At 49.5% G+C, this 27,942-nt stretch overlaps 2 protein-coding genes across 2 annotated transcripts; both read left to right on the forward strand.

Moving 5' to 3' along the window:
• Positions 1 to 1,254: 1,254 nt before the first annotated feature.
• Positions 1,255 to 26,072, forward strand: fasn (fatty acid synthase). Its single transcript, XM_080542102.1, has 41 exons — positions 1,255 to 1,521; positions 5,759 to 5,899; positions 7,403 to 7,555; positions 7,645 to 7,818; positions 7,991 to 8,191; positions 8,381 to 8,503; positions 9,375 to 9,490; positions 9,672 to 9,806; positions 10,025 to 10,508; positions 10,665 to 10,852; positions 11,171 to 11,360; positions 11,596 to 11,690; positions 11,934 to 12,068; positions 12,341 to 12,544; positions 12,731 to 12,846; positions 13,048 to 13,223; positions 13,320 to 13,511; positions 13,669 to 13,935; positions 14,117 to 14,296; positions 14,493 to 14,696; positions 15,054 to 15,370; positions 16,025 to 16,423; positions 16,679 to 16,843; positions 16,951 to 17,066; positions 17,392 to 17,546; positions 17,723 to 17,926; positions 18,064 to 18,214; positions 18,505 to 18,683; positions 18,898 to 19,017; positions 19,214 to 19,336; positions 19,509 to 19,732; positions 19,932 to 20,130; positions 20,395 to 20,546; positions 20,658 to 20,749; positions 20,867 to 21,261; positions 21,459 to 21,647; positions 21,866 to 22,093; positions 22,264 to 22,475; positions 23,044 to 23,142; positions 23,476 to 23,727; positions 23,944 to 26,072. Exons 2-41 carry the CDS (start codon positions 5,773 to 5,775, stop codon positions 24,079 to 24,081), a joined length of 7,569 nt encoding a protein of 2,522 aa, XP_080398228.1. The 5' UTR covers positions 1,255 to 1,521; positions 5,759 to 5,772; the 3' UTR covers positions 24,082 to 26,072.
• Positions 25,898 to 27,873, forward strand: LOC308167813 (doublecortin domain-containing protein 2-like; the record flags this gene model as incomplete). Its single annotated transcript, XM_080542291.1, has 2 exons — positions 25,898 to 25,952; positions 26,154 to 27,873. The coding sequence occupies 2 exons, from the start codon at positions 25,898 to 25,900 to the stop codon at positions 26,714 to 26,716; spliced, it is 618 nt and encodes a 205-aa protein (XP_080398417.1). The 3' UTR covers positions 26,717 to 27,873.
• Between the last annotated feature and the right edge of the window lie 69 nt (positions 27,874 to 27,942).

Genomic DNA, 27,942 nt, shown 5'->3' on the forward strand with positions numbered 1-27,942 from the left:
ACAAGCTCCTCCCCTCATATCGTCACATCACCTTCTATCCTAGCAACACCCACACACCCCCGCTCTGTGATTGGTTCATTTCTACCTCTTTGGGGTGTGTACCACGTGTCAACCGGAGTAAAACAAAAAGGAAAAGTCTATGGTGTCAACGCCGACTGTACATTCGACAAGACGTTTGCCGGCGACTACTGTATATAAAAAATAACGTGAGACAAACACTTAGCTCCGTTTACATTTGGGGAAATATTATATTCTTATTGTGTTATAGACAAAAGCTATAATACATATACCAACTATGAGCATCAGATTTTAAAAACCTAAGTATTGTTTTCTTTATAAATGCCTCACAATAAGCCTTTTGACTATGTCATAACACAACTTAAGTATATGAAGTCACTATATTTCTTCAAACTTGACTATATTACTAGTGACAATTGGGTCCCTCGACCAGAGGATGTCACGAGGGACCAGAGCACTTTATGTTATTACACTTCCTGCCATTCATATCCAATATGGTTACAGTAATATTGAAATAAGTATTTAAAATACAGTTGAGTACTAACCACTGACGCTTTTAATACATATTCATTGTTGTTACATAACAAATATACATGACATGAATTTATAAAGATTACACTACATTATTTAGAAAATAAAATGAAATTACCTGCAAGGTGCATCCATCATTACTGATACATCGGCGTCCCATAAAATAGCAAATTGCACAAAGGGAATGCATTAATGTATGAAAAGCAAAAGAAACACAACCAGCCTCAGTCAAATTGATCATATTAACACGCTGCCATAAAATTGATTGTAAAAATGTCCCAATATCCATGAACTGTTGCAGCTGTGCCCTGCCCTGTGTGCAACATTTCGAAATACAACCAAGTCTTGACACACACCGCTCAGGTAGGGAAAAGATGTCTCTCAGTCAATAACCTCTTTTCTACGTTTTGAACTTGAATGATGAACTTGGACTTCGGGGTGGGGAGAAGCTTATCAGATGGGTGCACAAAGATGGTGCACACCCACCCACACAGAGGACCCTTCCATCCAAGCGGTACACAGAATGAACTCCAATAACCTTGCAGTTTTCAGTTTTTTTTTCTCCCCTCTGAAACTACAGGCCGTTCAGCGAATCACCCCATCACTGGCTGAGTCTACCAGCCCTGCCTCCTTTCTCATTGGACTGAGGCGCGCAGCCAAGCTGTCAGCCCATGTGGCGTGTGGCCGCGGAGAGAATGTCAGACATTTAAATTGAACCGAGAAAGAAGGAATCAAAGAAGCGAGAGAAATCGGAAGGGCTAGGCAAGGGAACGGGAAGAGATAGCGATTACCTCCCCGAGCAACAACGTTAGCAGGGGACACACACACGCACACACACGCACAGCCCAAAGCACACTCGGAACATTGGAGAAAAAAAGGAATATATTCTAAGCTACAACGTCATATTTTGTTCCTCTTCTTCATTTTTATTTTTTTATTTTTAAAGGACATTTGAACTACGTGTAATTGCAGGTAAGTGTTCTAAATATTTTTTATTATTATTTTTAAAGGACATTTTGAACTACGTTTCATTTCAGGTATTTTCCCGAGTGCAAAGTCAAGTTGATGGCATGCCCTAAATGTCTTCTCATCATCGTGACTATAGCATGAAGGAGGATGGCACAGGGAAGATGGTTCATACGAGTGCGCCGGGTGCAGTTGAAACACACTGGATGGATGTAGCCAGCTAGCTTCTTAAACCAATAACATGTATTGTATATACATTATGCACAATGTCTTCATTGTATATCCTCTGGTTATGTTGTTATTATTGGTTCGGTTGTTTATGTTTGGGGACAGCAGTGCCTCGAGCTTTGGATCTTCTTTTTGGGCTGGCCTTCAACTGGGTTCTAACATTGGGAGCAGCTTACACGAGATGATAATAAAATAAAATAAAAGGCCTTGCTTGGCCTCTCTCTGCGTAGGATAGCCTTACCTAGTTGTCCAGCCCTACTAAACTGAAGCCTTTTGATCACCTATGATGTGGTGATTATTATTATTAACCACTCTGACGTATTTGTATTTCATTTATTGAATTAGGCTTGTGTTGTGTATCCATTAGACGTTTTGGATTCATTGGCATCTAGGTCCTAGTGCTGCTGTTACCTCCATCTCACGAGTCATCTGATGAGTTGTCATTGCAGAATGCATGGCTGTCTCCCCGAAAAAAGCCTTTGACCACTGTCCCCTGCTGGACTTGACTCCTAATCTCTCCTCTACAATAAGCCCTACACATGACCAATGATGTCATGCCAATGTCTTGCTAACATGGGAATGATCAGGTACCCCACTCCTAGTCTGTTCCTCAGTCCTCTTTGCAGTGATTCTTTGAGTAAAATGAGCAGGGTTGTGAGAGGAGAAAAGGCCCTTTCTGAAGCCTGGGTGAGGAATGTGCCATGTTCTGGGTGAGTGTGTAGCAAAACTGGACAAATCACCAATGTGCTTTGTCCTTCCTACCCTCCAGCAGGTTCAGGAGGTTCTCAAACAGGTTACCATTACCTAGCACTTACATAATCTTTGCGTGCCTTGGTTTGGATGTTCTTGTTCACAAGTTATTTGGGAACTGGATTGTTCTGGCATCTTAAGATGCATGCTGTCTGTCGTGTCACAGCAAAGGAATCTGTCGTATGTCATGTTGACACTCTGTTACCCTCCAGGTGCTTTTCAATAGGGCGACAAGTTGAGACAAATATGGTCTGGAATCTAGGACCAGGTGAAACTGGTGGAACTGTTTTACTCTGGTATGTGTTGTCAGTTCAGTAGACCTGCACTAAGAACATTCTGTTGGATTACATTAATTACATGTCTCAAACATTATCTGAAAAGGACTAGGGTAAAAAGATAAGAGATTGGCAGATGCAATGAGACACAGAGAGAGAGGTGGGCACTGAGAGACAGCAGAAAGCAATGCCATCTTCCAGGCGTTCCACTGTGGATGTTACAGTTGTATTGCAGCAGTCACTCATCCGGTTTAAGAAAATGTTAGAGGTGTTGCACGCAGAAAGCCCTCTCACTGATCTGGGTCAGCTTGATGATAATCTCCACTGCACCCTCTTCAAATCCCTTTAGGCTACTTTGCGAAGCAAGATATGTTGTTGGTATCACACTTACAGTTCAAGATATATGTCAGTTACTGGACAGTTCACCCACAACATGTCTTGTTTAAGATATGAGTCTAGATGACTATGGGTTTTCCCAACCCACACGCACACAGTTCTTGAGCATAATTGTTGTCTATTGTGATATTGTGATGGATACGTTCTCTGTGGCTATTAAAGGTGATCGGATAAGACTCTTATAATGAGCCTGCACATGCCTGGCAGATGCACGTTGGAGCTTATTATTGCAATGGCTGTCGACGCCTGGCACAGTGCATTATGGGATCGTGTGTGTGTGTGTCTGTGGGTTGTGCTTGAGTCATCCTTCCTTGCTGTTCCTGAACCGAGGGGAGGGGTGAGTGCAGTGAGGTGTGTGGTGTGACACACGTTGGTTCATGGCGTGTCCACACCTGTCTGAATAGTGAATACAAACCACTTTCAGAGACTATTGGAGGATACCATAAAAAGCTGTCTGTCTCATAATCTAGGTGTTTTAGCATTAAAGCTCTTGTCACCAGGGTACATACGTACTGTAACAGGAGCAGATTAACCCTGAACTTGACCCTGACCAGACAGGCTATCTTATCTTAATGATACGGGCAATCTTTCCTCATTTTGCAACTGTCATTCTCCTGCTCATCGTCTTTCAGTCCTATCCTCTGTTGTCATAGCCTAATCTTTCCCTTCACTTTAGTCCTTCCATATTCTGACAAGGTTCTTTGTTAGAGGGGTGAGAGTTGGGGATGTAGTGACTTGGCAAGTGCTGGATATGTTTCCTGTTCAATGCATCTCGTGTGTGTGTGTGTGTGTGTGTGTGTGTGTGTGTGTGTGTGTGTGTGAGAGAGAGAGAGAGAGTTTATTTTTAATCGGCACTGCAGCAGCCTTTCGAGGGTTGGGATTTTAGAACGCTTCCAGGAAGAACAGTTCAAACAACCTGAAGCAATCACAACAGATTTATCTCCAGTAAACCCCTAGAGGACATCATAAGCTGGCCTATACTGCCCCTTTCTCCCTTAGGTTTGACACTTCAAACAGAAATTGGCTCATACCTCATGCGTTCTGGTTTGGCTGGTTGGTTCTCAAGTTTTGCCTTCAGAATTGATTGCCGGTATTCATTCCCGAGGCTGTTAGCAGATCCCAGACACTTGTAATGAGTCACTGTGGGCCTTGTACTGAGTGACGTGACGTGAGGTTATTGGGCAGGGCAGTCTTTGCCATTCCATTTGAGTTATCAGGGGAATGTTAAAATGCTTGAGTGGACACACTCACACACACACTCACTGCCTGGCTCGCTGCATGGTGCACTTTCGGATGCTGCAAACAGACAAGAGTAGCCAATCTGCCATTGTAAAAGAACATATCGTGCTGTCCCTTTGCCACGGTGCTGGGTGTCCACTGTCCAGTGCAGTATCATCACCACCCCTCTTGATTGTTTATCTCTCACTGTGGCGTTTGTTTAACAAGGTTAACCGTGGCTCCAAGCCTCCTCCTCTCCAGCTCCTCTCATTCATCTGCACTGAACTGCAAACAATATGGAGGACGAGGGGGGCGAGGCTTCCCCCTCCTGTCTGGTTCACTTACGGCGGCGACACTTGATGGAGATAGTGGATGGTCTCCTCTCTCCACCTATAGATGGAGATGCATTGAGAGGCCACCCTACTGTAAGGGGATCCGTCATACAACAGGGTTGAAAGGAAGAGTGTAGAGCTTATCTCTGTCTCTCCCTCGACTCTTTTGTTGTGTTGGTGGCCCCGGCGTGAGGAAGGCCTAACAGAGGGGCTTCTGTGTTCGGGCGAGCAGCAGCGCTCCACTGCATTACTAAGTGATTGCACAGCCACCGCCGGCCCCGCCCCTGCCATCTCATTGGTCAGTGTAAGCTGGCTGGCAAGCACGGAATGACTTGGCCCAGAAACCAGGAACAAAGGTTCCTAACCGGACCCTCTCTCTCTCTCTCTTGGACCCATGCACATGCTCTCTCTCTCTCTCTCTCTCTCTCTCTCTCTCTCTCTCTCTCTCTCTCTCTCTCTCTCTCTCTCTCTCTCTCTCTCTCTCTCTCTCTCTCTCTCTCACTCATGCGTGGTCACATTCAGACCTATATGCATGCATGCCCACACACACACACACACATCATGCTCTCACAGATTCCCTGCTTGTCACACAATGCTACACACACACACACACACACTGACTCTCCACCATAGTAGACACACCCATACACACACTGTCTCCCTCATGTACAGTACATGGACCCATCTGAATTGTGCGTTGCCTCAGATAGACCGCTGTAGCCTACGGTGAACTGGTTGACCTAAAAAAGCACCTTTATTACGCTGATCTGAACATGGCGTGTGTATCAACAGAGTATCGACATTGATGTGCTCTCCTCTGCCTGGTCAAGCATGCAAAGTCTATTGTTCTCCACGTGAGACTCTTGTTACAGTCCTAGCAGGGGATGAAATAACCCCAGGGGTGTTTTTGTCTAGACTTTTCTCTTTTCTTTTATATTGTCCTTCTTCCTCTTTTCCCCTTCCCTCACCCCCCCCCCCCTTTCTCTCCACTTTCCCCCCCCCCCCTCTCCCTCACTCACTTTCTCTCTCTCTCTCTTCCCACAGTAAGCCTTCCCAAGATGGACGAGATCGTCATAGCAGGGATATCGGGCCGGCTCCCGGAGTCCAACAACCTGGAGGAATTCTGGGAGAATCTCTTCAACGGGGTCGACATGGTAACAGAGGACGACAGGCGGTGGAAGCCAGGTGAGGAGCAGGTGACCTTTTTCCGGTGTCCCAGTGTGTCGTCACAGTCACTGTCGCCTCACTGATTTGTCAACACGTAGTACGCCAGCAGCACAGTCGACGATGTTGTTGTTGTGGCGGCTCGAAACCGGTTGTAGTGTGTTACTACGAGCCTGATAATATCCCAGGCTGTTGTCCAGACTTACATGCTTAACATGTTAACACAACTGAACGTGCACATTTTACATTTACATTTACATTTTTGGCATTTAGCAGACGCCTTCCAAAGCGACGCATTCCAAAGCGACTTACAATCAATACATTTGGCTAAGCAAGTGAATCATCAATCCACCAGTCGTAGCAGGAAGAGTCATCTAGCTCAGGCCCGGGGCCATTGGCAGTCTCAGTGACAGTGCACGTAGTCATAGCTGCACATTTCACTGCTTGGTAGTGAGACACGTGTTTATGGACATGGCTCATATAGACATGTGTCATATAGACATGGATCATATAGACACGTGTGTCGTATCAATGGTTACCCTGTAGTCTCACCATGGAATATATTACACGTTTGAAGACATGACAGGAAATATCCATCCTCCGGTGAATTTCTGTACTTTTACCCGTACTACTACTTGTGCTTTTTACTGTCATTTTTTATGGTTAACCTTCCTGGTTAACTCAGTCTACTGCTACATGAGCGAGTCCACGTGAACCCTCGCTGCTGCTCTCGTATATCAGCTCGCTAGCTGTTAGCGCTCTTTCGTGCGTGAGGCTCAGTGAGAGCTTTTTCTGTAGTCTCTGGCGTCTTGTGTCTGCCACCACCGCGTTGGGCCACCTGGCTGTGGAGTTGTTGGCAACAGTTCTGTAAGACTTCTTTCCGGCTCTCTTTCTGTCCTCCCCTCGGCTCTCTCTCTTGCACTCTCTCCTTCTCTGTCTCACTCTTTCTTCTTTCTTCTCTCTCTCCTGTACTGTGTCTTCTCTCTCCCTCTCTCTCTCTCTCTCTCTCTCTCTCTCTCTCTCTCTCTCTCTCTCTCTCTCACTCTCTCTCTCTGAGGCTGCTGTGTCTCTCTTTCCGTCTCTCTCCTCTCAATAGCACCTCTCATCTCCCGGTGCCTGGCAACCAGCTAAAGCTCACATTCATGTGCTAAAAGGGCCCAGGCAGCCGACACCCCTCAGACAACACACCACAGGAGAGGAGAGGAGAGGGGGGAAATGGAGGGGTGGGGGAAGAGAAGAAAATGGAGGAGTGAGGAAGAGAAGGGAACATGGTGGAGTGGGGGAGAGAGAGGAGGGGAGGAGAGGGTGTAGAGGGCCTGGGACACCCTCTGCATAGAGATGGAGAGAGAGGAGAGAATGAACTGGCCCGCTCGTGAGCCAAAAGTGATTAGTTAATGAAAGTCGTGGATTTATGGCTGTCACGTCAGCAGGGACGACTGATAAAACCCTGTGTGGGGAAAATAAAAATCCTGTTTCCAGTGTATTCCCTCAATATTCCCTTCTGACATTCCCTGTTATTCCCAGGTCTTTACGGACTTCCCAAGAGGAACGGGAAGCTGAAGGACATCAGCCGGTTCGACGCAGCGTTTTTTGGGGTCCACCCCAAACAGGCCCACACCATGGACCCCCAACTCCGTCTCATGCTGGAGATCTCCTATGAAGCTATTGTTGATGGAGGTGAGGAGAGGAGAGAGAGAGAGAGTGTGTGTGTGTGTGTGTGTGTGTGTGTGTGTGTGTGTGTGTAATGTGTGTGTGTGTCTGGTCAGGTCTGAACCCGATGGCCCTGCGTGGCAGCAAGACAGGCGTGTACATCGGGGTGAGCGGCTCGGAGGCTGGCGAGGCCTTCAGCAGAGACCCCGAGGAGTTGCTAGGATACAGCATGACCGGGTGCCAGCGCGCCATGTTTGCCAACCGGCTCTCCTACTTCTTCGACTTCAACGGTACGTCACCATGGTTTCACCACTGTAATCACCAGAGTAGATTAGGGTGATTTTCGAGGGAGATGTTTTCTCTCCAATAATAGGAACAATCCAACTGGAGTAGCAGTTAAGTTGCAGAACCTGTTGCTTCTCCCCTCACACGTGTGTGTGTGTGTGTGTCTCTGTCCGCCAGGCCCCAGCACAGCCATCGACACGGCCTGCTCCTCCAGCCTACTGGCTCTGGAGAACGCCTTCAACGCCATCCGCCACGGACACTGCGACTCGGCCCTGGTGGGGGGGGTCAACTTGCTGCTCAAACCGAACACCTCGGTGCAGTTCATGAAGCTGGGCATGCTCAGTCCGGAAGGGACGTGCAAGTCCTTCGACTCCTCAGGTTAGGACAGAAAGACGCTCGGGCTGAAACCCCTCTCTCTCCCCCACAGCTCCCTACACTTCCTAGACACCACCACTACTACACTAAACACCCCTATCAAAGAATAATGAAATCCAAGATTTGCCATTTTGCTAACTCTCCTTATATCGTGGTCCGACTGTCTATTTCAACCCCCTCCCCCTCCCCCAGGAAATGGGTACTGTCGTTCGGAGGCTGCAGTGGCGGTGCTGCTGACGAGGCGGTCCATGGCTAAGAGGGTGTACGCCACCGTGCTCAACGCCGGCAACAACACGGACGGATACAAGGAGCAGGGTGAGACACTTGTTTACCTGCTAGTTTATTTATTAGATGTACTGCCTCTAACCGGTGATGGTATCTGCCCAGTGTGAAATCGACCCTTTTCTTCTGGCTCGTAAGGAGTATCATGTGAAGGGTTTCGGGTTCAAGGACCTGACACATGACACCCGGTTCCGCTGTATCACTGTTATTTTTGTTGACCCGTTATGAAACGAGCATCACCTCGTTCCACTTTTTTAAAAATCCCATTCAAATGTTGCAGTGTAATCTCCCGTGCTAATACCCAGGCAGCCCCGGCGCCAGCCCTTTGAAATACAGACCAGTGTGTGCCGTGTAAGAGGGGTAGTGAGACCGGAGCTGGAGTCACACGCTGACCTTTCCCCCAGTCACCCCTCACACTTATCGCAGAAGGCCCGTGTTTATAAACAGACTTGGCTATTCTCAGGAGTGTGACACCGAAATACACACACTCGCACGCACACGCACACACACACACACACACACAGACGCACACACATCACTCCCAACAGCTCTGGTGGGGACCGTGCTCCAAGTAGGACAAAGGCCAGGAAAGCAGTGTGGTGTGGTTGTTGTAGGATGACCTCCCTCTGTGTGCCACACACTCCACATACCAGTCACAACACCAGCCCAGCCTGTGCCCACCGACTCCCCTTAGACATCCAGCGATTGAATGACCTCTGTTACGTAAAGCTAAACACATCTGCATTGGGTTCTCCGAAAGACTGTCTAGACACGTCTTGGCAATTCAAAGATATTTAGTTGGTCAAAGCACAAGCATTTGCATCTCCAAATTCCCTCACTGTTGACAAGATTCTATTTCTATCCTGGTAATGTAACTATCCCCCCCCCTCCCTCCGCCCCTCAGGTGTGACGTTCCCGTCAGGTGAGATGCAGGCCAGGCTGGTGCGCTCGCTCTACGAGGAGGCCAACGTTACACCTGAGCAGGTGGAGTACATTGAGGCCCACGGCACAGGGACCAAGGTGAGCACGCACACAAGCACACACATACTCACAATGTCAGAGACGCAGTCACACCCAACACCTAATAACGCTAAGAATGTTCCGTGTACTGTAGTGTGCTCTCTCACATTCCTCCCCCTCCTCCCCCCCCCCCCCCCTTGATAAATCATGTGTACGACGTCGGTTGTTTTCCTCTTTGTAGGTCGGTGACCCACAGGAAGTGAACGGCATCGTCAGTGTGTTCTGTCAATCAAAGCGGGAGCCGCTGCTCATTGGCTCCACCAAATCCAACATGGGCCACCCGGAGCCTGCCTCCGGCCTGTCCGCCCTTGCGAAGGTGAGACTGGAATTGTCACTTTATTTTGTTATTGTTGATTGTGGTGTGAGCTGCTGTAACACCTGAATTTCCCCTCAGGGATCAATAAAGTATCTATCTATCTATCTATCTATACTGCGTGTCGTTGTCTGGACTTGTACTCTGCAATGACAATGAAGTTGAATCTAATATATCTCCTGAACTTACACTCTCCATGTCCTACCTGCCTCGTCCTCTAGGTGGTGCTGTCTCTGGAGCGGGGCGTGTGGGCTCCTAACATCCACTTCAACAGCCCCAACACAGACATCCCTGCCCTCAGTGACGGGCGCCTCCGCGTGGTCGACCAGCCCATCCCCGTCCGCGGCGGAATCGTCGGCATCAACTCCTTCGGTTTCGGGGGGTCCAACGTCCACGTGATCCTGCGCCCCCCCGCCGACACCAGCAAATCTCTCAAAGTACCCCCTACGGCCCCGCCCACGCCCAAAGCCGTACCCAGACTCCTCCAGGCCTGCGGGCGCACAGAGGAAGCGGTCAAAGCGGTGCTCAGTAAGGGGAAAGAACACGAGAGTGACGACCACTTCCTGTCTCTGCTCAACGAGGTGTCGGGGATGCCCACGGCGGGTATGCCCTACAGGGGCTACGCTCTGGTCGGCACGCCCAGTGATGTCATTGAGGTGCAGCAGATTCAGGCCACGGCCAGGCCTCTGTGGTTTGTCTGCTCAGGTGAGAGACCAGGGGTTTGTGGTGGGAGGGGTTCGGGGTGGAGGGAGGGGCCTTGGGGTATTCGGACAGATTGAATCAAACTATGACGTTTTTATACGGTTTGAGGCTCTGTTACATTGCAGTTTGAAGTAACGTGTGTGTGTGTGTGTGTGTCAGGTATGGGCACCCAGTGGGCAGGAATGGGTCGCAGCCTGATGGAGCTGCCAGAGTTCCGGAAGTCCATCCTGCGTTCAGACACGGCGCTGAAGGACACGGGCCTGGTGGTGTCCAGCCTGCTGATGGAGGCGGACGAGAGCACCTTTGAGGACACCGTTCACGCCTTTGTCGGCCTCGCCGCCATACAGGTACAGGAGGGGAACGGCCATCTTATCCCAGACATTTACACTCATTCAGCCTTGAACTTCATCAAAAGCAACAGTATTTGTGGCCCGTGCAGGAATTAAATCGCATCATGAAGATAGTATTGTCAACATCATACTGATAGCGTTGTCAACATCATACTGATAGCATTGTCAACATCATACTGATAGTATTGTCAACATCATACTGATAGTATTGTCAACATCATACTGATAGCATTGTCAACATCATACTGATAGTATTGTCAACAAATCAGTTCCAGTTCAAACCAAGCTTCTACCCTGTCCCCATCCCTGTGTCAGATCGCTCAGATCGACCTGCTCCAGAAGCTGGGGCTGCAGCCTGACGGTATCGTGGGCCACTCTGTGGGCGAGCTGGCCTGCGGCTACGCAGACGGCTCCCTCAGCCACCAGGAGGCCATCCTAGCTGCTTACTGGAGGGGGCGCTCCATCAAGGAGGCTAACCTACCTCCAGGGGGCATGGCTGCAGTGGGTAAGGGCGCGTGTGCGTGTGTGTGTGCGTGTGTGTGTGTGTGTGTGTGTGTGTGTGTGTGTGTGTGTGTGTGTGTGTGAGAGAAAGAGACAGAGAGAGATATACATAGCCTGTACCAGTGTGATGATATTCAGACAGCTGGATGGACAGTGAAGGCTGTGTATGTGTGCATGCATTGTGTAATGATATGGAAAGAGCTTGCACCTGCTCACCTCTCTCTCTCTCTCTCTCTCAGGGCTGACTTGGGCGGAGTGTAAGGCTCAGTGTCCTCAGGGGGTCGTTCCAGCATGTCATAACGCCGAGGACACTGTCACAATCTCTGGCCCTCAGGTAACCAATCAGGGCTGAGCTTTAGCATACCACTCACTCTGTGTATCTCCACACAATGGAACCATGAGACATACCACAATCCAACAGTAGCTGATATTTGTGTGTGTTGTATCAATACCTCTCATTTTAAGATCTCTGTCTGTGTCTGTGTGTCTGTGTGTGTGTGTGTGTGTGTGTGTGTGTGTGTGTGTGTGTGTGTGTGTGTGTGTGTGTGTGTGTGTGTGTGTGTGTGTGTGTGTGTAGGAGGCAGTGACTAAGTTCGTGGCTGAGCTGAAGGAGAGCGGCGTGTTTGCCAAGGAGGTCCGTAGCGCCGGAGTGGCCTTCCACTCTTACTACATGGCCTCCATCGCCCCGGCGCTGCTCGCTGCTCTGAAGAGGGTACGCTGCTTTGAGAAATACACCTCCACTGTGCCACAGTGACACCTACTGGACAGACTGTTGTACTACATTCACTGATACCAAAAATAGATTTAGAAGTTTTCACCCCACCTAGTGCAAGAGATGGTCCTAAAAATTGCCTTTTAAATTCATAACTCCAGTCTTTTTCAGTTGGAAAATGTCTACTTAAATCCAACTTTCTGAATCTGAATTTGATTTAACCGACCTGTCTGTAAGCACCCTAACCTCTATCACCCTGCCTCTCTGTGTAGGTGATAAAGAGTCCTAAGCCGCGTTCGGCCCGCTGGATCAGCACCAGTATCCCTCAGGAGGACTGGGAGAGTCCCCTGGCCCTGTACTCCTCAGCCGAGTACCACGTCAACAACCTGGTCAGCCCCGTGCTCTTCCAGGAGGGCCTGAGCCTGGTGCCAGACAACGCTGTGGTGGTGGAGATAGCCCCGCACGCCCTGCTACAGGTACGTACACACACACTCACACACGCACACCTCTTGCACCCACATTAGCCTGAATACGTTAACATTATCTCTTTTTTGGCGGGGGATTTTGAGCTATATTCATGAATTTGCTCATTGTGTTTGTCTGTGTTTGTAGATGGTCAGTTTTGTGTGTAAAGTGTTGTGTGCTCTCTGCGCCCCCTGCAGGCCATCCTGAAGCGCAGCCTGAAGCCCACCTGCTCCATCCTTCCTCTGATGAAGAGAGGACACGTCAACAACCTGGAATTCTTCCTCTCCCACATCGGCAAGGTCTACATGAACGGGTCAGTACGGACCACTGTGATGTCATCAACATGAGACGGACGCATCTCAATTGCCTGCGGTGGCTCTCCTCTGCTACATCTATGTTTTTTTCACTGATCTGAAAAGACTGGATAGGTAAAAGCAATATGGTGGATGTTCAGATGGCGCTAACAGGTGTATTTTCTCTCTCTCTCTCTTTCTCTCTTTCTCTCTCTCTGCAGGATCAATGTGGACAGTAACCAGCTGTACCCGTCTGTGCAGTACCCTGTGCCCTCTGGCACCCCTCTCATTTCCCCGATAATCCAGTGGGACCACACCCAGACCTGGGACGTGCCCAAGGCAGAGGACTTCCCTGCAGGCGCAGGGGGCTCCACCTCAGCCACCATCTATAACATTGGTGAGACACATTCATATTGGGCATACAGACACACACACACACTCACACACACACTCTCTGTCAGATGCTAGCAAATGTTTTATCCCTTCCACACAGACATGAACCCTGAGTCACCAGACTACTACATGATTGGCCACTGCATCGATGGCCGTGTCCTCTACCCAGCCACCGGTTACCTGGTGCTGGCCTGGAGGACCCTCATGAGGAGCCTGGGCGTTGTTATGGATACGACCCCAGTGGCCTTTGAGGACGTCACCATCCACCGGGCCACCATCTTACCCAAGACTGGTGAGGGAGGAAGACAGGGAGGGAGGAGTGGAGTGGAAGAATTTGATCAGTTTTTTGTATTTGAGAGTGTTGAATATAGTTCCAATCTAAACTGTCAATGTTGGTCTCTCTCTCTCTCTGTCTCTCTCTCTCTCTCTCTCTCTGTCTGCCCTCTCAGGTTCAGTCCAGTTGGAGGTGCGTCTCATGCCGGCCACCAGCAGGTTCGAGGTGTCGGAGAACGGTAACCTGGCCGTCAGCGGGAAGGTCAGTCTCCTGGAGGACGCCGCGCTGGACTCGTTCCGCTCTCAGATCAGCCAGCCCGTCGCCAAGGACGACGGCGACCCCAAACTGCGGCTGACCGCCAGCGACATCTACAAGGAGCTCCGTCTCCGCGGCTACGACTACGGCAAGACCTTCCAGGGCATCCTGGAGTCCAACAACGCAGGTGTGTGTGTGTGTGTGTGTGTGTGTGTGTGTGTGTGTGTGTGTGTCTGCGGTTTCGAAATCCCTCTGTACCTCTGCTGCTTTTCTCTGATTGGCTGATGACGACTGACTCCCCTGCTCTGTTCCTCTCTCTCTCTCTCTCTCTCTCTCTCTCTCTCTCTCTCTCTGATTGGCTGCTGTAGGGGACAGTGGGAAGCTGGAGTGGACAGGTAACTGGGTGACCCTGCTGGACACCATGCTGCAGATGATTGTGGTGGGCCTACCAGGACGCAGCCTCCGTCTGCCAACCCGCATCCGCTCAGTGTGTGTGGACCCCGCCCTGCACCAGGAGAAGGCTGCGGAGTACGCTGAGGGAAAGAAGGGTGAGGGAGTATACACACACACACACACACATTATGTCTCTATTTCTTTCTATTTCTCTCTGTGCCTCTTTCACACACACAAACACCAAACATTCACAGACCCTCTCATCTTCTTCTGAATCATCTGTCGCTCTACTCAGGGGGAGTTAAGATTACTGTTTGGTTTTTTTCCTGACTGTTTCTGCCCGTCCTCCAGCTGTGGATGTCCATGTCAACCGTTGCCTTGACAACATCGTGGCGGGAGGCGTTCAGATCTCCGGCCTGCACGCCACAGTGGCGCCTCGTCGTCAACAGCAACAGAGGCCACCCACCCTGGAGGAGTTTGTCTTTGTGCCCTACCTGGAGACAGAGTGCCTCTCGGCCAATGAGAAGCTGGGAGACCAGCTCAGGCACTGCAAAGGTACACCTATCTGTGTACTCTCTGATTAACCTTTTTACCATTTTGATTTTCTTCATTTTTATTATGGTAGATCTCCACTTACTTGGTTAAATACAAGAAATACATATTAAATAGAATAGCTATTTATTTTATTTAATAACATTTCTTTATTTTTATTCTATTATTCAGTTGTCCCTTTATTTTGTTGTTGTTTGTGGTATGAGCTGCTGTAACGCCTTCATTTCCCCTCGAGGATCAATAAAGTACCTATCTCTTATCCATCCATCCATCCATCTAACTAGTCTTGCGCAGGTCAGATCCATTCAAGTTGCAGTCTTTTTTAATGTAGGGTTGAATTCTTAATTGATGTGTTTCTAGGTCTGGTCCACAAGCTCCAGCGTAAGCTGGCCCCGCAGGGTGTCAAGCTCTCCATCCCGGGTCTGGAGGGGGCGTGTGACTCTCCTCTCCCCAGCCCCGAGCCCTCCGACCTGGGCTTGCTGCGGCTGCTCTCCCTGCTGTGTGGGCTGGAGCTGAACGGGAACCTGCAGTCTGAGCTGGAGCAGACGGTGCAGAAGGAGAGGGGCTGCCTGCTCCAGGACCCCCTGCTGAACGGCCTGCTGGACTCCCCCGCCCTGAGGCACTGCCTGGACACGGCCCTGGAGAACAGCACCCCTGGGAGAATCAAAGTCCTGGAGGTGAGCGGCGGGCGCTTACACATGAATGTCTATGATGATGATGATGATGGTGGTGTTGATGATGATTAAGTCAATGGTTATACAGTTTTGCATTGATAGTGTGGGGGTGAACAATAATATAATAATAATAATAATATTAACTTTATTATTAGTGCTTTTCCTGCAAACGTTGCAGCTCAAAGTGCTCCAATCATTATATAATCATAATTTAATTATTTAGTCATTTAAAGGCAATATTAAAAAGATGGGTTTTTAGTCTTGACTTGAACATATTTACTGAGGTTGCATCCCTAATTTAAACTGGCAGTGCATTCCACAATTTCGGTGCATAAAATGAGAATGCAGCCTCACCAAATCTCTTCTTTGACAGCGATGACAGGATTATGATGGTGGTGTTGATAATCATCATCAAGTCAATGGTTATGAAGTGTTACGAAGTGTTACATTTATGAAGTGTTCCATTTATGCAATGGTGCTGGATGTCCAAAGTAACACTGATCTCACCGTCCAGACGCTTAAACATTACATTATTATGATGATGATGATGATGATTATGATGATGGTGGTGTTGATGATGATGATGCTAATGATGTCAATGTTTAGGAAGTATTCCATTTCAGTAACGCTGACCCCCCCCCTCCTCTCTCCCTGCAGGCCCTGTCCAGCGACGGCCACCTCTTCTCCCGCGCCGTCTCTCTCCTCACCATCCAGCCCATGCTGCGGCTGGACTACACGGCCACGGCCGCCTCCCTGGACCTCCTGGCCCCCCACCAGGCCGCCCTGGAGGAGCTGGGGATCACGCCCGCCCAGTGGGACCCCATGCAGGGCCCAGCCGGGGGACTCGGGGGTGCCGATCTGGTGATGTGTAACCACGCCTGGGGCCCCCTAGGGGCCAGCGCCGCCGAGACCGTGGTGGGGAACCTGGCCTCCGGGGCCAAGGAGGGGGGCTTCGTGCTGATCCACACCCTGCTGAAGGGGGAGACGCTGGGGGAGACAGTGGCATTCCTCACCTCCTCTCAGAACCAGAACAACAAGCCGAGCCTGCTGACTCAGGTCGGTCACACAACAACATTGCGTTGACTAAAGGCTTAGGGTCAGTCTTCAATGGGCCGGCTCCACAGACGAGGCTTAAATCTAATCCTAGACTGAAAAGCATCTTCAATGGAGATTTGACATTGAAAGTGTGATTTTAGTCCAGGATTAGGCTTGAGCCTTGTCTGTGAAACCGGCCCAATGTGTTACATTGTTGTTGCCCCGCCCGGACGCTGTCATTGTCATGTCTCTGAGTGTTGTTGTTGTCCTCTCTAGGCCGAGTGGGAGAAGGTCTTCTCTGAGGCCTCTCTCAACCTCGTGGCGGTCAGGAAGTCCTTTTATGGCTCTGCCCTCTTCATGTGTCGCCGTCGGTTACCCCGAAAAGAGCCCATCTTCCTGCCAGTGGACAACATGGACTACCAGTGGGTGGAAACCCTCAAGGTGAACAATACTGAACGTAGCATGTTGCCTTGACGGACCTCGTAGCTGTTTTCCATGTCCGTGACGTGCTTATACTCCTTTCCTAACTGTTCCTGTCTTCTCTCCAGGCCACGCTGGCCGAGGCCTCAGAGTCTCCGGTGTGGCTGACAGCGACCCAGGCCCAGACTGGCATCGTGGGCATGGTCAACTGCCTGCGCCAGGAGCCCGGCGGCAACCGCATCCGGTAGGGCCCAGTCTGCCTCCCTCAGCCCTAACCTTCCCAGTCTGCCTCCCTCAGCCCTCACCTTCCCAGTCTGCCTCCCTCAGCCCTAACCTCCTCCACAATCACACTGGTTATCTTCTAATACTGTGGGACTGGCCAATGTATAGCTTTTAAAATGTAATAGTGGCCTTACATAATAATACTCACTCTGTGCTCTTGGCTCCCTCTCTCCCTACCCCCCCCCCCCCCCACCTCCCCTCTCTCTCTCTCTCTCTCTCTCTCTCTCTCTCTCTCTCTCTCTCTCTCTCTCTCTCTCTCTCTCTCTCTCTCTGTCTTTCTTTTCCAGGTGTGCATTTGTGACCAACCTGACAGAGTCCTCCGAGGCGCCCACCCTGCAGCCTACCCACAAGTCCATGCGCTCGGCCCTGGAGGGGGATCTGTGTATGAACGTGTTCCGCGACGGACGCTGGGGCGTGTTCAGACACCAGCTCATCTCCCAGGGTACGGCCGACCAATCACAGTACAGAACCACCGCGCCACTCCGGCCCGCCTCCTGTCCCACGCTAAAATGTCTCAAATGAAATAGAATGTTTAAAATTGGCCCCCGACATGGCTCTGACCTGTAAAGGAATGGTGGTGATGTCTGTGTGTGTGTGTCTGTCTCATTCCCCCTCCAGATCTGAGCGAGGAGGCGACGGAGCAGGCATACGTCAACGTGCTGACCCGCGGCGACCTCTCCTCCCTGCGCTGGATCGCCTCCCCCCTCCGCCATTTTGTGCCAACCAACCCTGACGTGCAGCTGTGCAACGTCTACTACAGCTCCCTCAACTTCAGAGACATCATGCTGGCCACGGGGAAACTGCCACCGGACGCTATACCGGGTACACACACACACACACATACACACACACACACACACAGCAGCAGCACACCGGCTGGTGGGAAAATTACCCTGGAAGCTGTTTTAGGTATAAAACACGACATAGATATACACACCTGACTTTCTCTCCCTCTGTAGGAGACCTGGCGCTGCAGCAGTGCATGCTGGGTATGGAGTTCTCGGGTCGTGACCCCAGCGGCAGGCGCGTGATGGGGCTGCTCCCCGCCAAGGGGCTGGCCACCTGCGTGGACGCGGACACACGCTTCCTCTGGGACGTCCCCTCCAGCTGGTGAGTCACAGCCCTCGGGTTGCCCTCGGTAACGTACAGTAGAACCCTACTCTCTACCTCACTACCGACCCCACCAGGTCATATCCAGACACTGAATTTATTGGGCAAAAAAGAAAAAAGACTGAACTAATGACCGAACAACTGAACCCACTGTCTCTTTCTATCTTTTTCTCTCTCTTCTCTCCTCTCTCTCTCTCTGTCTCTCTCCCTTCTCCCCTTTCTCTCTCTCTCTCCTCTCTCTCTCTGCCTCTGTCTCTCTCCCTTCTCTCTCTCCCTCTCTCTGCCTATAGGACTCTGGAGCAGGCAGCGTCTGTGCCCGTGGTCTACGCCACGGCGTACTACTCCCTGGTGGTGAGAGGCAGGCTCCGCTCAGGGGAGAGCGTTCTCATCCACTCAGGATCAGGGGGCGTCGGCCAAGCGGCCATCGCCATAGCGTTGAGCCAACACTGCAGAGTCTTCACGACCGTGGGTGAGTAGACACACACACACACACACACACACACAGACACACACACACACACTCATTGATAGTAATACCATAATAATATTGCAGTGTATTTTCTCCACTGAGCTGCTCAGCAGGTCCGTGTCTGTAACCATAGTGACCTCCCTCTCCTAGGCTCTGTAACCATGGTGACCTCCCTCTCCTAGGCTCTGTAACCATAGTGACCTCCCTCTTCTAGGCTCTGCGGAGAAGCGGACATACCTGCAAGAACGTTTCCCTCAGCTCACCGCCGACTCGTTCGCCAACTCCAGAGACGCTTCCTTCGAACAGCACATCCTGTCACACACACAGGGCAAAGGTAAAACACTTATGTACTCCCACAGACACATTCACACTCCTGTTCGCCGATGAATCATCAAACCCAGTCACACCCATATACTCACTCACTCATATACACTCTCTCACGCATATTTACTCAATTTGGTGTCTGTCTGTGTCTGTGTGTGTGTGTGTGTGTGTGTGTGTGTGTGTGTGTGTGTGTGTGACTGTCTCAGGTGTGGACATGGTGCTGAACTCCCTGGCTGAGGAAAAGCTGCAGGCCAGTCTGCGCTGTCTGGCTCGACACGGACGCTTCCTGGAGATCGGCAAATACGACCTGTCCAACAACTCCCCCCTGGGTCAGTGGTACATCCCTGCAACTGCTCTCCCACCGGCAGCCATTTTGTGTCCGATCCATTTTGTGTCTGATGGAACAAATGTGTCTTGTGAAGAGTTGGAACATTGCCCTGTTTTTTTTTTGTTTTTTTTTGTAAGCCCTAATGTTGGACGTGCTTGCCTGTTTTCCTCCAGGTATGGCTCTCTTCTTGAAGAACGTGGCGTTCCACGGCATCCTATTGGACGCCCTGTTTGAGGAGGGGAACCGCGAGTGGGAGGAAGTGTCCCAGCTGCTGAAGGAGGGGATTGTGGGAGGTGTAGTGAAGCCCCTGAGGACCACGGTGTTTGAGAGGGACCAGGTGGAGGATGCGTTCAGATACATGGCCCAGGGCAAGCACATCGGCAAGGTTCTCCTACAGGTCAGTTGGTCATCTCCTCCTTCCTTATTTGGTTGTTCTTTACTTCACCAACAGACCTCTAGACATTGTTACGACAGTCCTATTACAAAGTTATTTGTGTTATTTGGTATAACAAGGTTATTACCCTCTTACTACACTGACTTCTCTGTGGCTTGTGTCTCATCCCTCTCTCTCTCTCTCTCTCTCTCTCTCTCTCTAGGTACGTTCTGAGGAGCAGGGGTCGGGAACTCAGGCGATCGGACTCTCCCTCCCAGCGATCTGTCGTACCTTCTGCCCCGCCTCCCACTCTTACATCATCACCGGAGGGTTGGGCGGCTTCGGTTTGGAACTCGCCCATTGGCTGACAGAGAGGGGCGCCCGCAAACTGGTGCTCACCTCCAGGTCAGGCATCCGCAATGGTAAGAGAAACCAAATCACAGAGATTAAGGGTGTGTTCTCACTAGAACATTTGCTTCACTTGGATTCGGAGTTTAGGATAAAATTTGCTTTGCTCTGCGGTGTTTGGAGCTGTGAGAACGCGCATTCTAAGTCGCTCCCGGAGCAAACAACCAACGCATGCTCCTCTTGAAAAGGGTGGTTTCGCTCCGATTAGAAACGTAGAGACTGTAGACGCTGTGTTGTTGTGGGCGGTCCCATGATCACCCTGTGTTGTCGGTTGCCAGGTTACCAGGCGAAGCGTGTGCGCGAGTGGCAGGGGATGGGCGTGCAGGTGCTGGTCTCCACCAGTGACGTCAGCACTCTGGAGGGGGCGGAGAAACTCATCAACGAGGCCTGCAAACTGGGGCCTGTGGGAGGAGTCTTCCACCTCGCCATGGTAATGCAACTCCCTGCAAACATCCATACATACATACACACACACACACACACAGACACATCAACCCCCCTGCTACCTCTCTGTCTATAGCGTGTCTCTCCTCTGTGTCAGGTGTTGAAGGACGGTATGCTGGAGAACCTGACGCCTCAGATGTTCCTGGAGGTCAACAAACCCAAATACGATGGTACCCTTCACCTGGACAAGTAAGACACACACACACACACACACATACACACACACAGGTGGAGTGTGTATTGTATTGGGGGGGAATGGACCGAAGGAGGCATCACGTCCGTCCTCTCTGTCTCCTCATCCCCCAGGGTGACCCGGCGCCTCTGCCCAGACCTCAGCTACTTCGTGGCGTTCTCCTCTGTCAGCTGCGGCCGCGGCAACGCCGGCCAGAGCAACTACGGCTACGCCAACTCGGCCATGGAGCGCGTGTGCGAGAAGAGGCGCCGCGACGACCTCCCCGGCTTGGCCGTCCAGTGGGGCGCCATCGGCGACGTGGGCGTGGTCCTGGAGACCATGGGCGGGAACGACGCGGTGATCGGCGGCACGCTGCCGCAGCGCATCGCCTCCTGCCTGGAAGTGCTGGACCGCTTCCTGTGCGAGCGGCGGCCCGTGATGTCCAGCTTCGTGCTGCCGGAGAGGAGTGTGGTGAAGAGCGAGGGCACGGGGAAGAGAGACCTGGTGGAGGCCGTGGCTCACATCCTGGGTGAGAGAGGGAGAGAGGGAGGGAGGGAGGGAGAGAGAGAGAGATGGAGAGAGGGAGGGGGGGAGAGGGAGAGAGACACACACTCACTGGTGCCATATGGAGATCATTTTCAAGTGGATTTGTTGATTGATGCCCATGAACAGTCCTGTACATTCAAAGGTGACCGTTGCTGACATGTTTCCTTCCCTCCTGCTCAGGTGTGCGCGATGTCAGCAGCCTGAACGCTGACTCCTCATTGGCCGATTTGGGGCTGGACTCCCTGATGGGCGTGGAGGTGCGTCAGACGCTGGAGCGCGACTACGATATCGTCATGGCAATGAGGGAGATCAGACAGCTCACCATCAACAAGCTCCGAGAGTTGTCCAGCAAACCAGCTGGCACGGAAGGTGTGTGTGTGTGTGTGGGGGGGGGGGGGGAGGGGGAGTGAACGTTTTAGTTGTTGGGGTGTGGTAGGCCATGACCAGTGTGCGTTGTGTAAGTGAGAGTTACTGTGTGTGTGTGTGTGTGTGTGTGTGTTACTATTTGTGTGATCAAGTGTCTGCACATGTTTACTTTGTGTGTGTGTCATGGACTGAAGTGTGTGTGTGTGTCTCTCTCCCTCCAGAGTCTGGCCAGTCCCCTGGTAAGAAGGGAGGAGTGCGCTCCCTGCTGGAGTCAGACCTGAGCCTGCTGCTGGTCAACCCAGACGGCCCCACCATCACGCGTCTCAACGAGGTGCAGAGTGAGGAGCGCCCGCTGTTCCTGGTCCACCCCATAGAGGGCTCCACGGCCGCCTTCCACACTCTGACGGGCAAGCTCAGTGTACCCTGCTACGGTCTGCAGTGCACTAAAGGTACGCACACACACACACACACACACACACACACACACAGACAGTCATTCCAGATCCGCTGAGTAAGCCCCGATTTTATATTATCGCAATTTATAGTCATCGATAAACTTGGATTTTAAGAGAGCTAAAATGCCTACCTCATTCCTCCCTCCCTCCCTCCCTCTCTTCAGCTGCTCCTCTGGAGAGTATCCAGGCCCTGGCCACCTACTATGTGGAGTGTGTGCGGGAGGTGCAGCCGGAGGGGCCGTACCGGATCGCCGGCTACTCCTTCGGCGCCTGCGTGGCGTTTGAGATGTGCTCCCAGCTGCAGGTCCTGAGACAGCCAGTAGAGTACCTCTTCCTGTTCGACGGCTCCCACTCGTACGTGGCTGCTTACACACAGGTGAGAACTTACACAGACGTGTGTGTATATAGACACACACACTCTCACGTACACACACACACACACACACACACACGCACATAGACATAGATGTACACTTATCGGATCTGGACGAAATGGACGGGATATGTTAAACCTGTACGGTCAGATTTCTGTTGAACTGTTAAAAGAACATGAGAGGGTGATGTCATTTTGTTTATTTTTCTTGAATCATTTTCTATTCTAATCTGTCATATGTAAGACGAAAGCTCCCCAAGTTCACTCGCTATTTCTTTTTCTTTTTTCTTTGTTTGTTTTTGTTTTGTTTTTGTTTGACTTATTACTTAATATAAAAAAGAAAAAAAGACTTTGGTCATAGGAACTGAGTTGATTGTGATATGTTGAATGTAATGACGATTGTTGTAACCAATGACCATTGACAATAAAAAATAAGAATAAAAAAATAAAAAGACATAGATGTAGACTATTCACCCACAGTGTATAATTCTCAGTCAACCCTCTCCTCTCCACTAACATGTTGTCACACACACGCCATCCAATGAAGTGTTTTTGAACCCTTCCTTCCCAGAGCTACAGAGCTAAGCTGACCCCAGGGAAGGAGTCGGAGGCAGAGACTGAAGCTCTCTGTGCCTTCATCCAACAGTTCACTGGCATCGAGTACAACAAGGTAAACACCTGACACCTGTACCTCAGTAGAAACACCTGTACCTCAGTAGGAACACGTGTACCTCAGTAGGAACACGTGTACCTCAGTAGGAACACGTGTACCTCAGTAGGAACACAACCATCCGCTCAGCTGTCATTCAAATACAGAGCTGATGTCCGGTACTCATGTCTTTCCTTCTCTTTTAACTCTCTCTCTCTCTCTCTCTCTCTCTCACTACTTGTCTACCCTTTCTCCCCTTTCTTTCTTTCTCTCTCTCCCCCCTTCTCTCTCTTTCTCTCTCTCTCTCTCTCTCTCTCTCTCCCTCCCTCTCTCTCTCTCCTCCCCCTCCCCTAGTTGTTGGAGACCCTGCTCCCCCTGTCAGACCTGTCAGCTCGTGTCAACGTGGCCGTAGATCTCATCACCTCCAGCCACAAGGACGTGAGCCGGGACGCCTTGCGCTTCGCCGCCGCCACCTTCTACTACAAACTCAAGGCCGCCGACGGTTACGTCCCGGCAACCAAATACCACGGCAACGTCACCCTGCTCCGAGCCAAGGCCAGCAGCGATTACGGCGACAACCTGGGCGCTGACTACAAACTGAGTGAAGTGAGTGTACACACACACACACACACACATACACACCCAGAAATACACACACATACAAAACAAACATGTGCCCTCTCACTTGCTAACACAAATAATAATACTCTCTCTATGTACATGTAAGCACATATGCAGGCATACTCTTGCACAGACAGACAAAGCTGAATAAGTGTGCCCCACTGACCCCCCCCCCCCCTCTCACTGTGTTCTACCTGCCAGGTGTGTGATGGTAAGGTGTCGGTCCACATCATCGAGGGAGACCATCGCTCCTTCCTAGAGGGAGAGGGGGTGGAGTCGATCAGCAGCATCATCCACAGCTCATTGGCTGAGCCCCGTGTCAGTCCCAGGGAGGGTTAGACCCTCCCCAGTCTCTTACTTTTCAGTAGGATGTTATGTACCGACTGTTCAGATAGAGATACACCGTGTAGAACAGATATGCTTCTCTGTTTTGTATAGAACAAGGAATCATGTCCGCTCTATGCATTATATTTCTATCTGAAAGGTTCTACCACACTGAACAGGCCCAACCCCATACCCCCAAATGCACCTTCCCCCACCCCAAATCCCATTGGTCAATCCCTGTAACGGGCAGAAACCCCAACCTATCAAAGCTCTTAGCTGGCTGCCACAGGGTATGTTCCCGTGGGAACAACATGCTGTATGCTTGTGCTCTACCAGTAAGGTCTTCTGGATTCTCTTTTACGTGTTACTTTTTAAAAATTCTGTATCCTATCATGTTTGGAATTGTAGGGTAATGTTAGATATCTATATCTCACCTGACCTATCATCCTAATGCAACTGGAAACACGCTCAAACCTATACTTAGCCTAGCATGAGAGCTTGGCTACCTTGCCAGCAAGACTAGTGCCTAGATAACCTGCTGTAGCTGTTCTGATATGATGCTGTACTACTCAACCCAGCCAGTCTGCTAAAGGGTGCTTACTGATATTATTGAGAAAGATGTGTGTATGTATGTTTGTGTGAGTGTGGACCCAGACCATGTACTTACAGTACACACTCTCTGTGTGTGTGTGTGTGTGTGTGTGTGTGTGTGTGTGTGTGTGTGTGTGTGTGTGTGTGTGTGTGTGTGTCTGTGTGTGTCTGTGTGTGTCTGTGTGTGTGTGTGTGTGTGTGTGTGTGAGTCTGTGCATGTCCCATCTTATGCCAAACCTTAGCAGAGCCCTAATGATGCAGACGTGGTGTGTGTCACCTGTACAAAGCTGCTGTACTCTCACCTGTGTAACACCTGTCCCAGCTCTCTACCTTTTACAATGTCTGTTAGGAGAACAGCAGTTAAAGTGGTCGTCTTTGGAATTTTATTTCTGTTGTTTTTTTTGTTTTTTGCAAATAAGGGTTTGTTTACCATTTGGTCATAAGTTATGATCCATATTTGTGTTGATTTTTATATTTGTTTGTTTGTTTGTTGCCTTGCAGAGATGCAGTGACTGTAGTAGTATTGTTACACAAGTTCACTGGGGTGGACATATACAGCACATGGAAATACGACTTGGGAGCTTGTGAAACTGTGTGTCTAACTTTAGGAACACTGATTGGAACTCTACTGGTCAAATTTCTATAATGAACGCTTATTTTGACAAAAAGAAATCTAAATTGCTGCTGTTTTAAAATGTTGTTCTATGTAACCACCGCAATGGATTATGTACTAATATTACAAAATTAACCCTTTTGTTATTCAGTTTTCTCTTCTTCAATGTGAAGATATTTCCCAACATTCCTGAAATATTATTACATAAGACTAATGTTTTGAATATTTTGAATATTATCAGATGTCAACTTGCAAATACTTCAAAACACGTAGGCACTTTTATGAATGGAAACAGAGCATTGGTACGGTATTGGAGTAGTGCCAGGTTCATGTCTCACTGAAAGTCAAGTAGTTATTTGTCCAAGCTTAAATTTTGTTTGTGTCGTCGGATTTAAGGGTACCGTCGGGTGTGGAATCATTGATCTGAAGAACGGACCTTCTTTTTGAGGAGTAGGTAGAAGTTGCCCCTAACCGATGATCAGGTGAAGTTGGGGAGGGGTGGGGGGTGTATAGTGATCTGATCCTAGATCTGTGTTTCGGGAGTAACATCCACCTTCAGCTGTTTTTGACTCCCATGACCTTTACTGACCACTGACGGTCCTCCACAATCAGGGGTCCAATCCCAGAATGCAACAGACCAATCTGACCTCTGAGACTTCTAATCAAGTCTATGAAGAGTCAGGTGACTCTGTGTGAGCTTGGTGATTGGTTGCAGTGAAAAGGAGGAGGAATTGATGGTTTGCTCCTCTGTAGTTTTTCAAGTATTTATTGTACTAGTGCAAATAAAGAGCTATCACTAACATTTGGTTTCATTTACTTTTTTCCCATGCATGACAATCTCACCATCACAAATAAAAGTCACACATTATTGTGTTCACTCAAGTAAGTGTACTCAACCAGCGTCAGGTGTCAACTTTTGACAGCTTTCTCAGCTCGGTCACCCGCGTGGTCGAGGCTCCTTTCGGGGCGGTGAGGAACGTTTACACCCCGAGAGAAGGGCACAGGGTCCTGGACCTCGACCACCTGCAGCACGGAGAGAGATACGTGGCAGCCGGAGGAGAGCGGTTCAAACACCTGGATTATAACCACATAACAACAAAGAAGCCACAGAAAAAGAAGAGTAAACAGATACGACCTGTTGTCCACAGCACAATAGTAGTTTCTGCCCGCTGGAGGAAAATTATCAATGAGTCATGCACCATCAATGTTTTTACCAATGGAGATGTCTTGGTTGCTCCAGCTCGGATACTGATACCAAAGTATACTCTTACAAACTGGGAAAGTGTGTTGGCCATGGTGACTGAGAGGGTACACCTGCGCACTGGCGCTGTGCACAGACTGTGCATGTTAGACGGGACATCCCTGCGTGGTCCATTTGACCTGGAGAACAACCAGTTCTTACTGAACTCTGCAGTATTTCAATACTACTGCAAATTTTTCGGTTGATATAATGCATGACATTTTAGAAGGAGTTGCGCAATTTGAGGTAAAACTTGTGTTACAGTATATACAAGCCAACTTTGTAACTGCAAAAGAGGTGTACAGTAGAATTCATTCATTTAACTCTGGGTACACAGAGAGGAGGAATCGTCCACCTGCAGTCAAATTGGATGATGGGAGCAATGATTTGGGCCTAAATGCTACTCAGACTTGGTGTCTTCTCCGTAATTTGCCATTGATATTTGGGGATCTGGTACAGGAAGGTGATAAATATTGGCAGCTGCTTCTCTTACTACTACAGATAGTAAATATTGTGTTTTCTCCTGTTCTAACAGAGGGTATGACTATCTATCTTAAACACTTAATAGCTGAACATCATAGGCTTTTCAAGTATTTGTTTCCTGATAGAAATCTCTTACCGAAACACCACTTCATGATACATTATCCTCGTTGTATACCGAATATTGGGCCCATTCTTCACTCATGGTGTATGCGCTATGAGGCTAAACACTATTTCTTTAAAAAGCAACTGAAGAGTTTTAAGAATGTCACTATGACCTTAGCCAACAAACACCAAAATGACATGGCATATAATTGGGAAACATTCAGCCAGGATAGATTAACTATAGGTCCAGGAAAGATGTCAAGGGTCAATGAGTTGAATGTCTCAGTTCTCAAAACACATGTTTTGTCAGTTAAATGGGTGAAGTACCATGGTACAGAATATCGTCTTGATTTGGTCATATGTGGTGAATTTGTCAGTGAAATGCCAGTATTTTACAAAATTACGGATATTGTTGTGAAAGAGGAGACTGTTTTTTTGGTTGGGTCAGCTCTTGAAACCATATGTTTTGATGATCATATGCATGCATTTAAAGTTGTTTTGAAGCAAAGTCCACCATGCAAGGTATTTCATGTGAGTGACATCATGTACCACAAACCTTTTGATCTGCTCATGTCATATGGAGCAAGGGATTCTTTTGACTACATTGTCCCCTACTGTCAGTTGATAACAGTTTAAGTAAAAGGTGGACATCCTGAGTTTCAGCCCTGGCTAAAAGCTGTAGGTCTACTATGGACAAATTCTTTCTTTTTCTTTCTTTTTTTGTCTGTCCATAGAAACCAAAATTGTTATTTTATTTACTTTTAAATTGCTCGGTGCGATTTGTCTATAGGTCAAAATCTATAGATAGTGGTGTGTAGTGACCTTATTTGCCTATAGGTCAAATGTT

The sequence above is a fragment of the Nansenia antarctica genome, assembly GCF_963989245.1.
Source record: "Nansenia antarctica genome assembly, chromosome: 11".
Lineage (NCBI taxonomy): Eukaryota > Metazoa > Chordata > Actinopteri > Argentiniformes > Microstomatidae > Nansenia > Nansenia antarctica.

Coding starts and splice junctions, on each gene's coding strand:
- fasn (XM_080542102.1), top strand. CDS start 5,773: ATGGACGAGATCGTCATAGCAGGGATATCGGGCCGGCTCCCGGAGTCC. Junction 18,684..18,897: donor CAGAGTCTTCACGACCGTGG/GTGAGTAGACAC, acceptor TCCCTCTTCTAG/GCTCTGCGGAGAAGCGGACA. Junction 19,018..19,213: donor GTCACACACACAGGGCAAAG/GTAAAACACTTA, acceptor TGACTGTCTCAG/GTGTGGACATGGTGCTGAAC.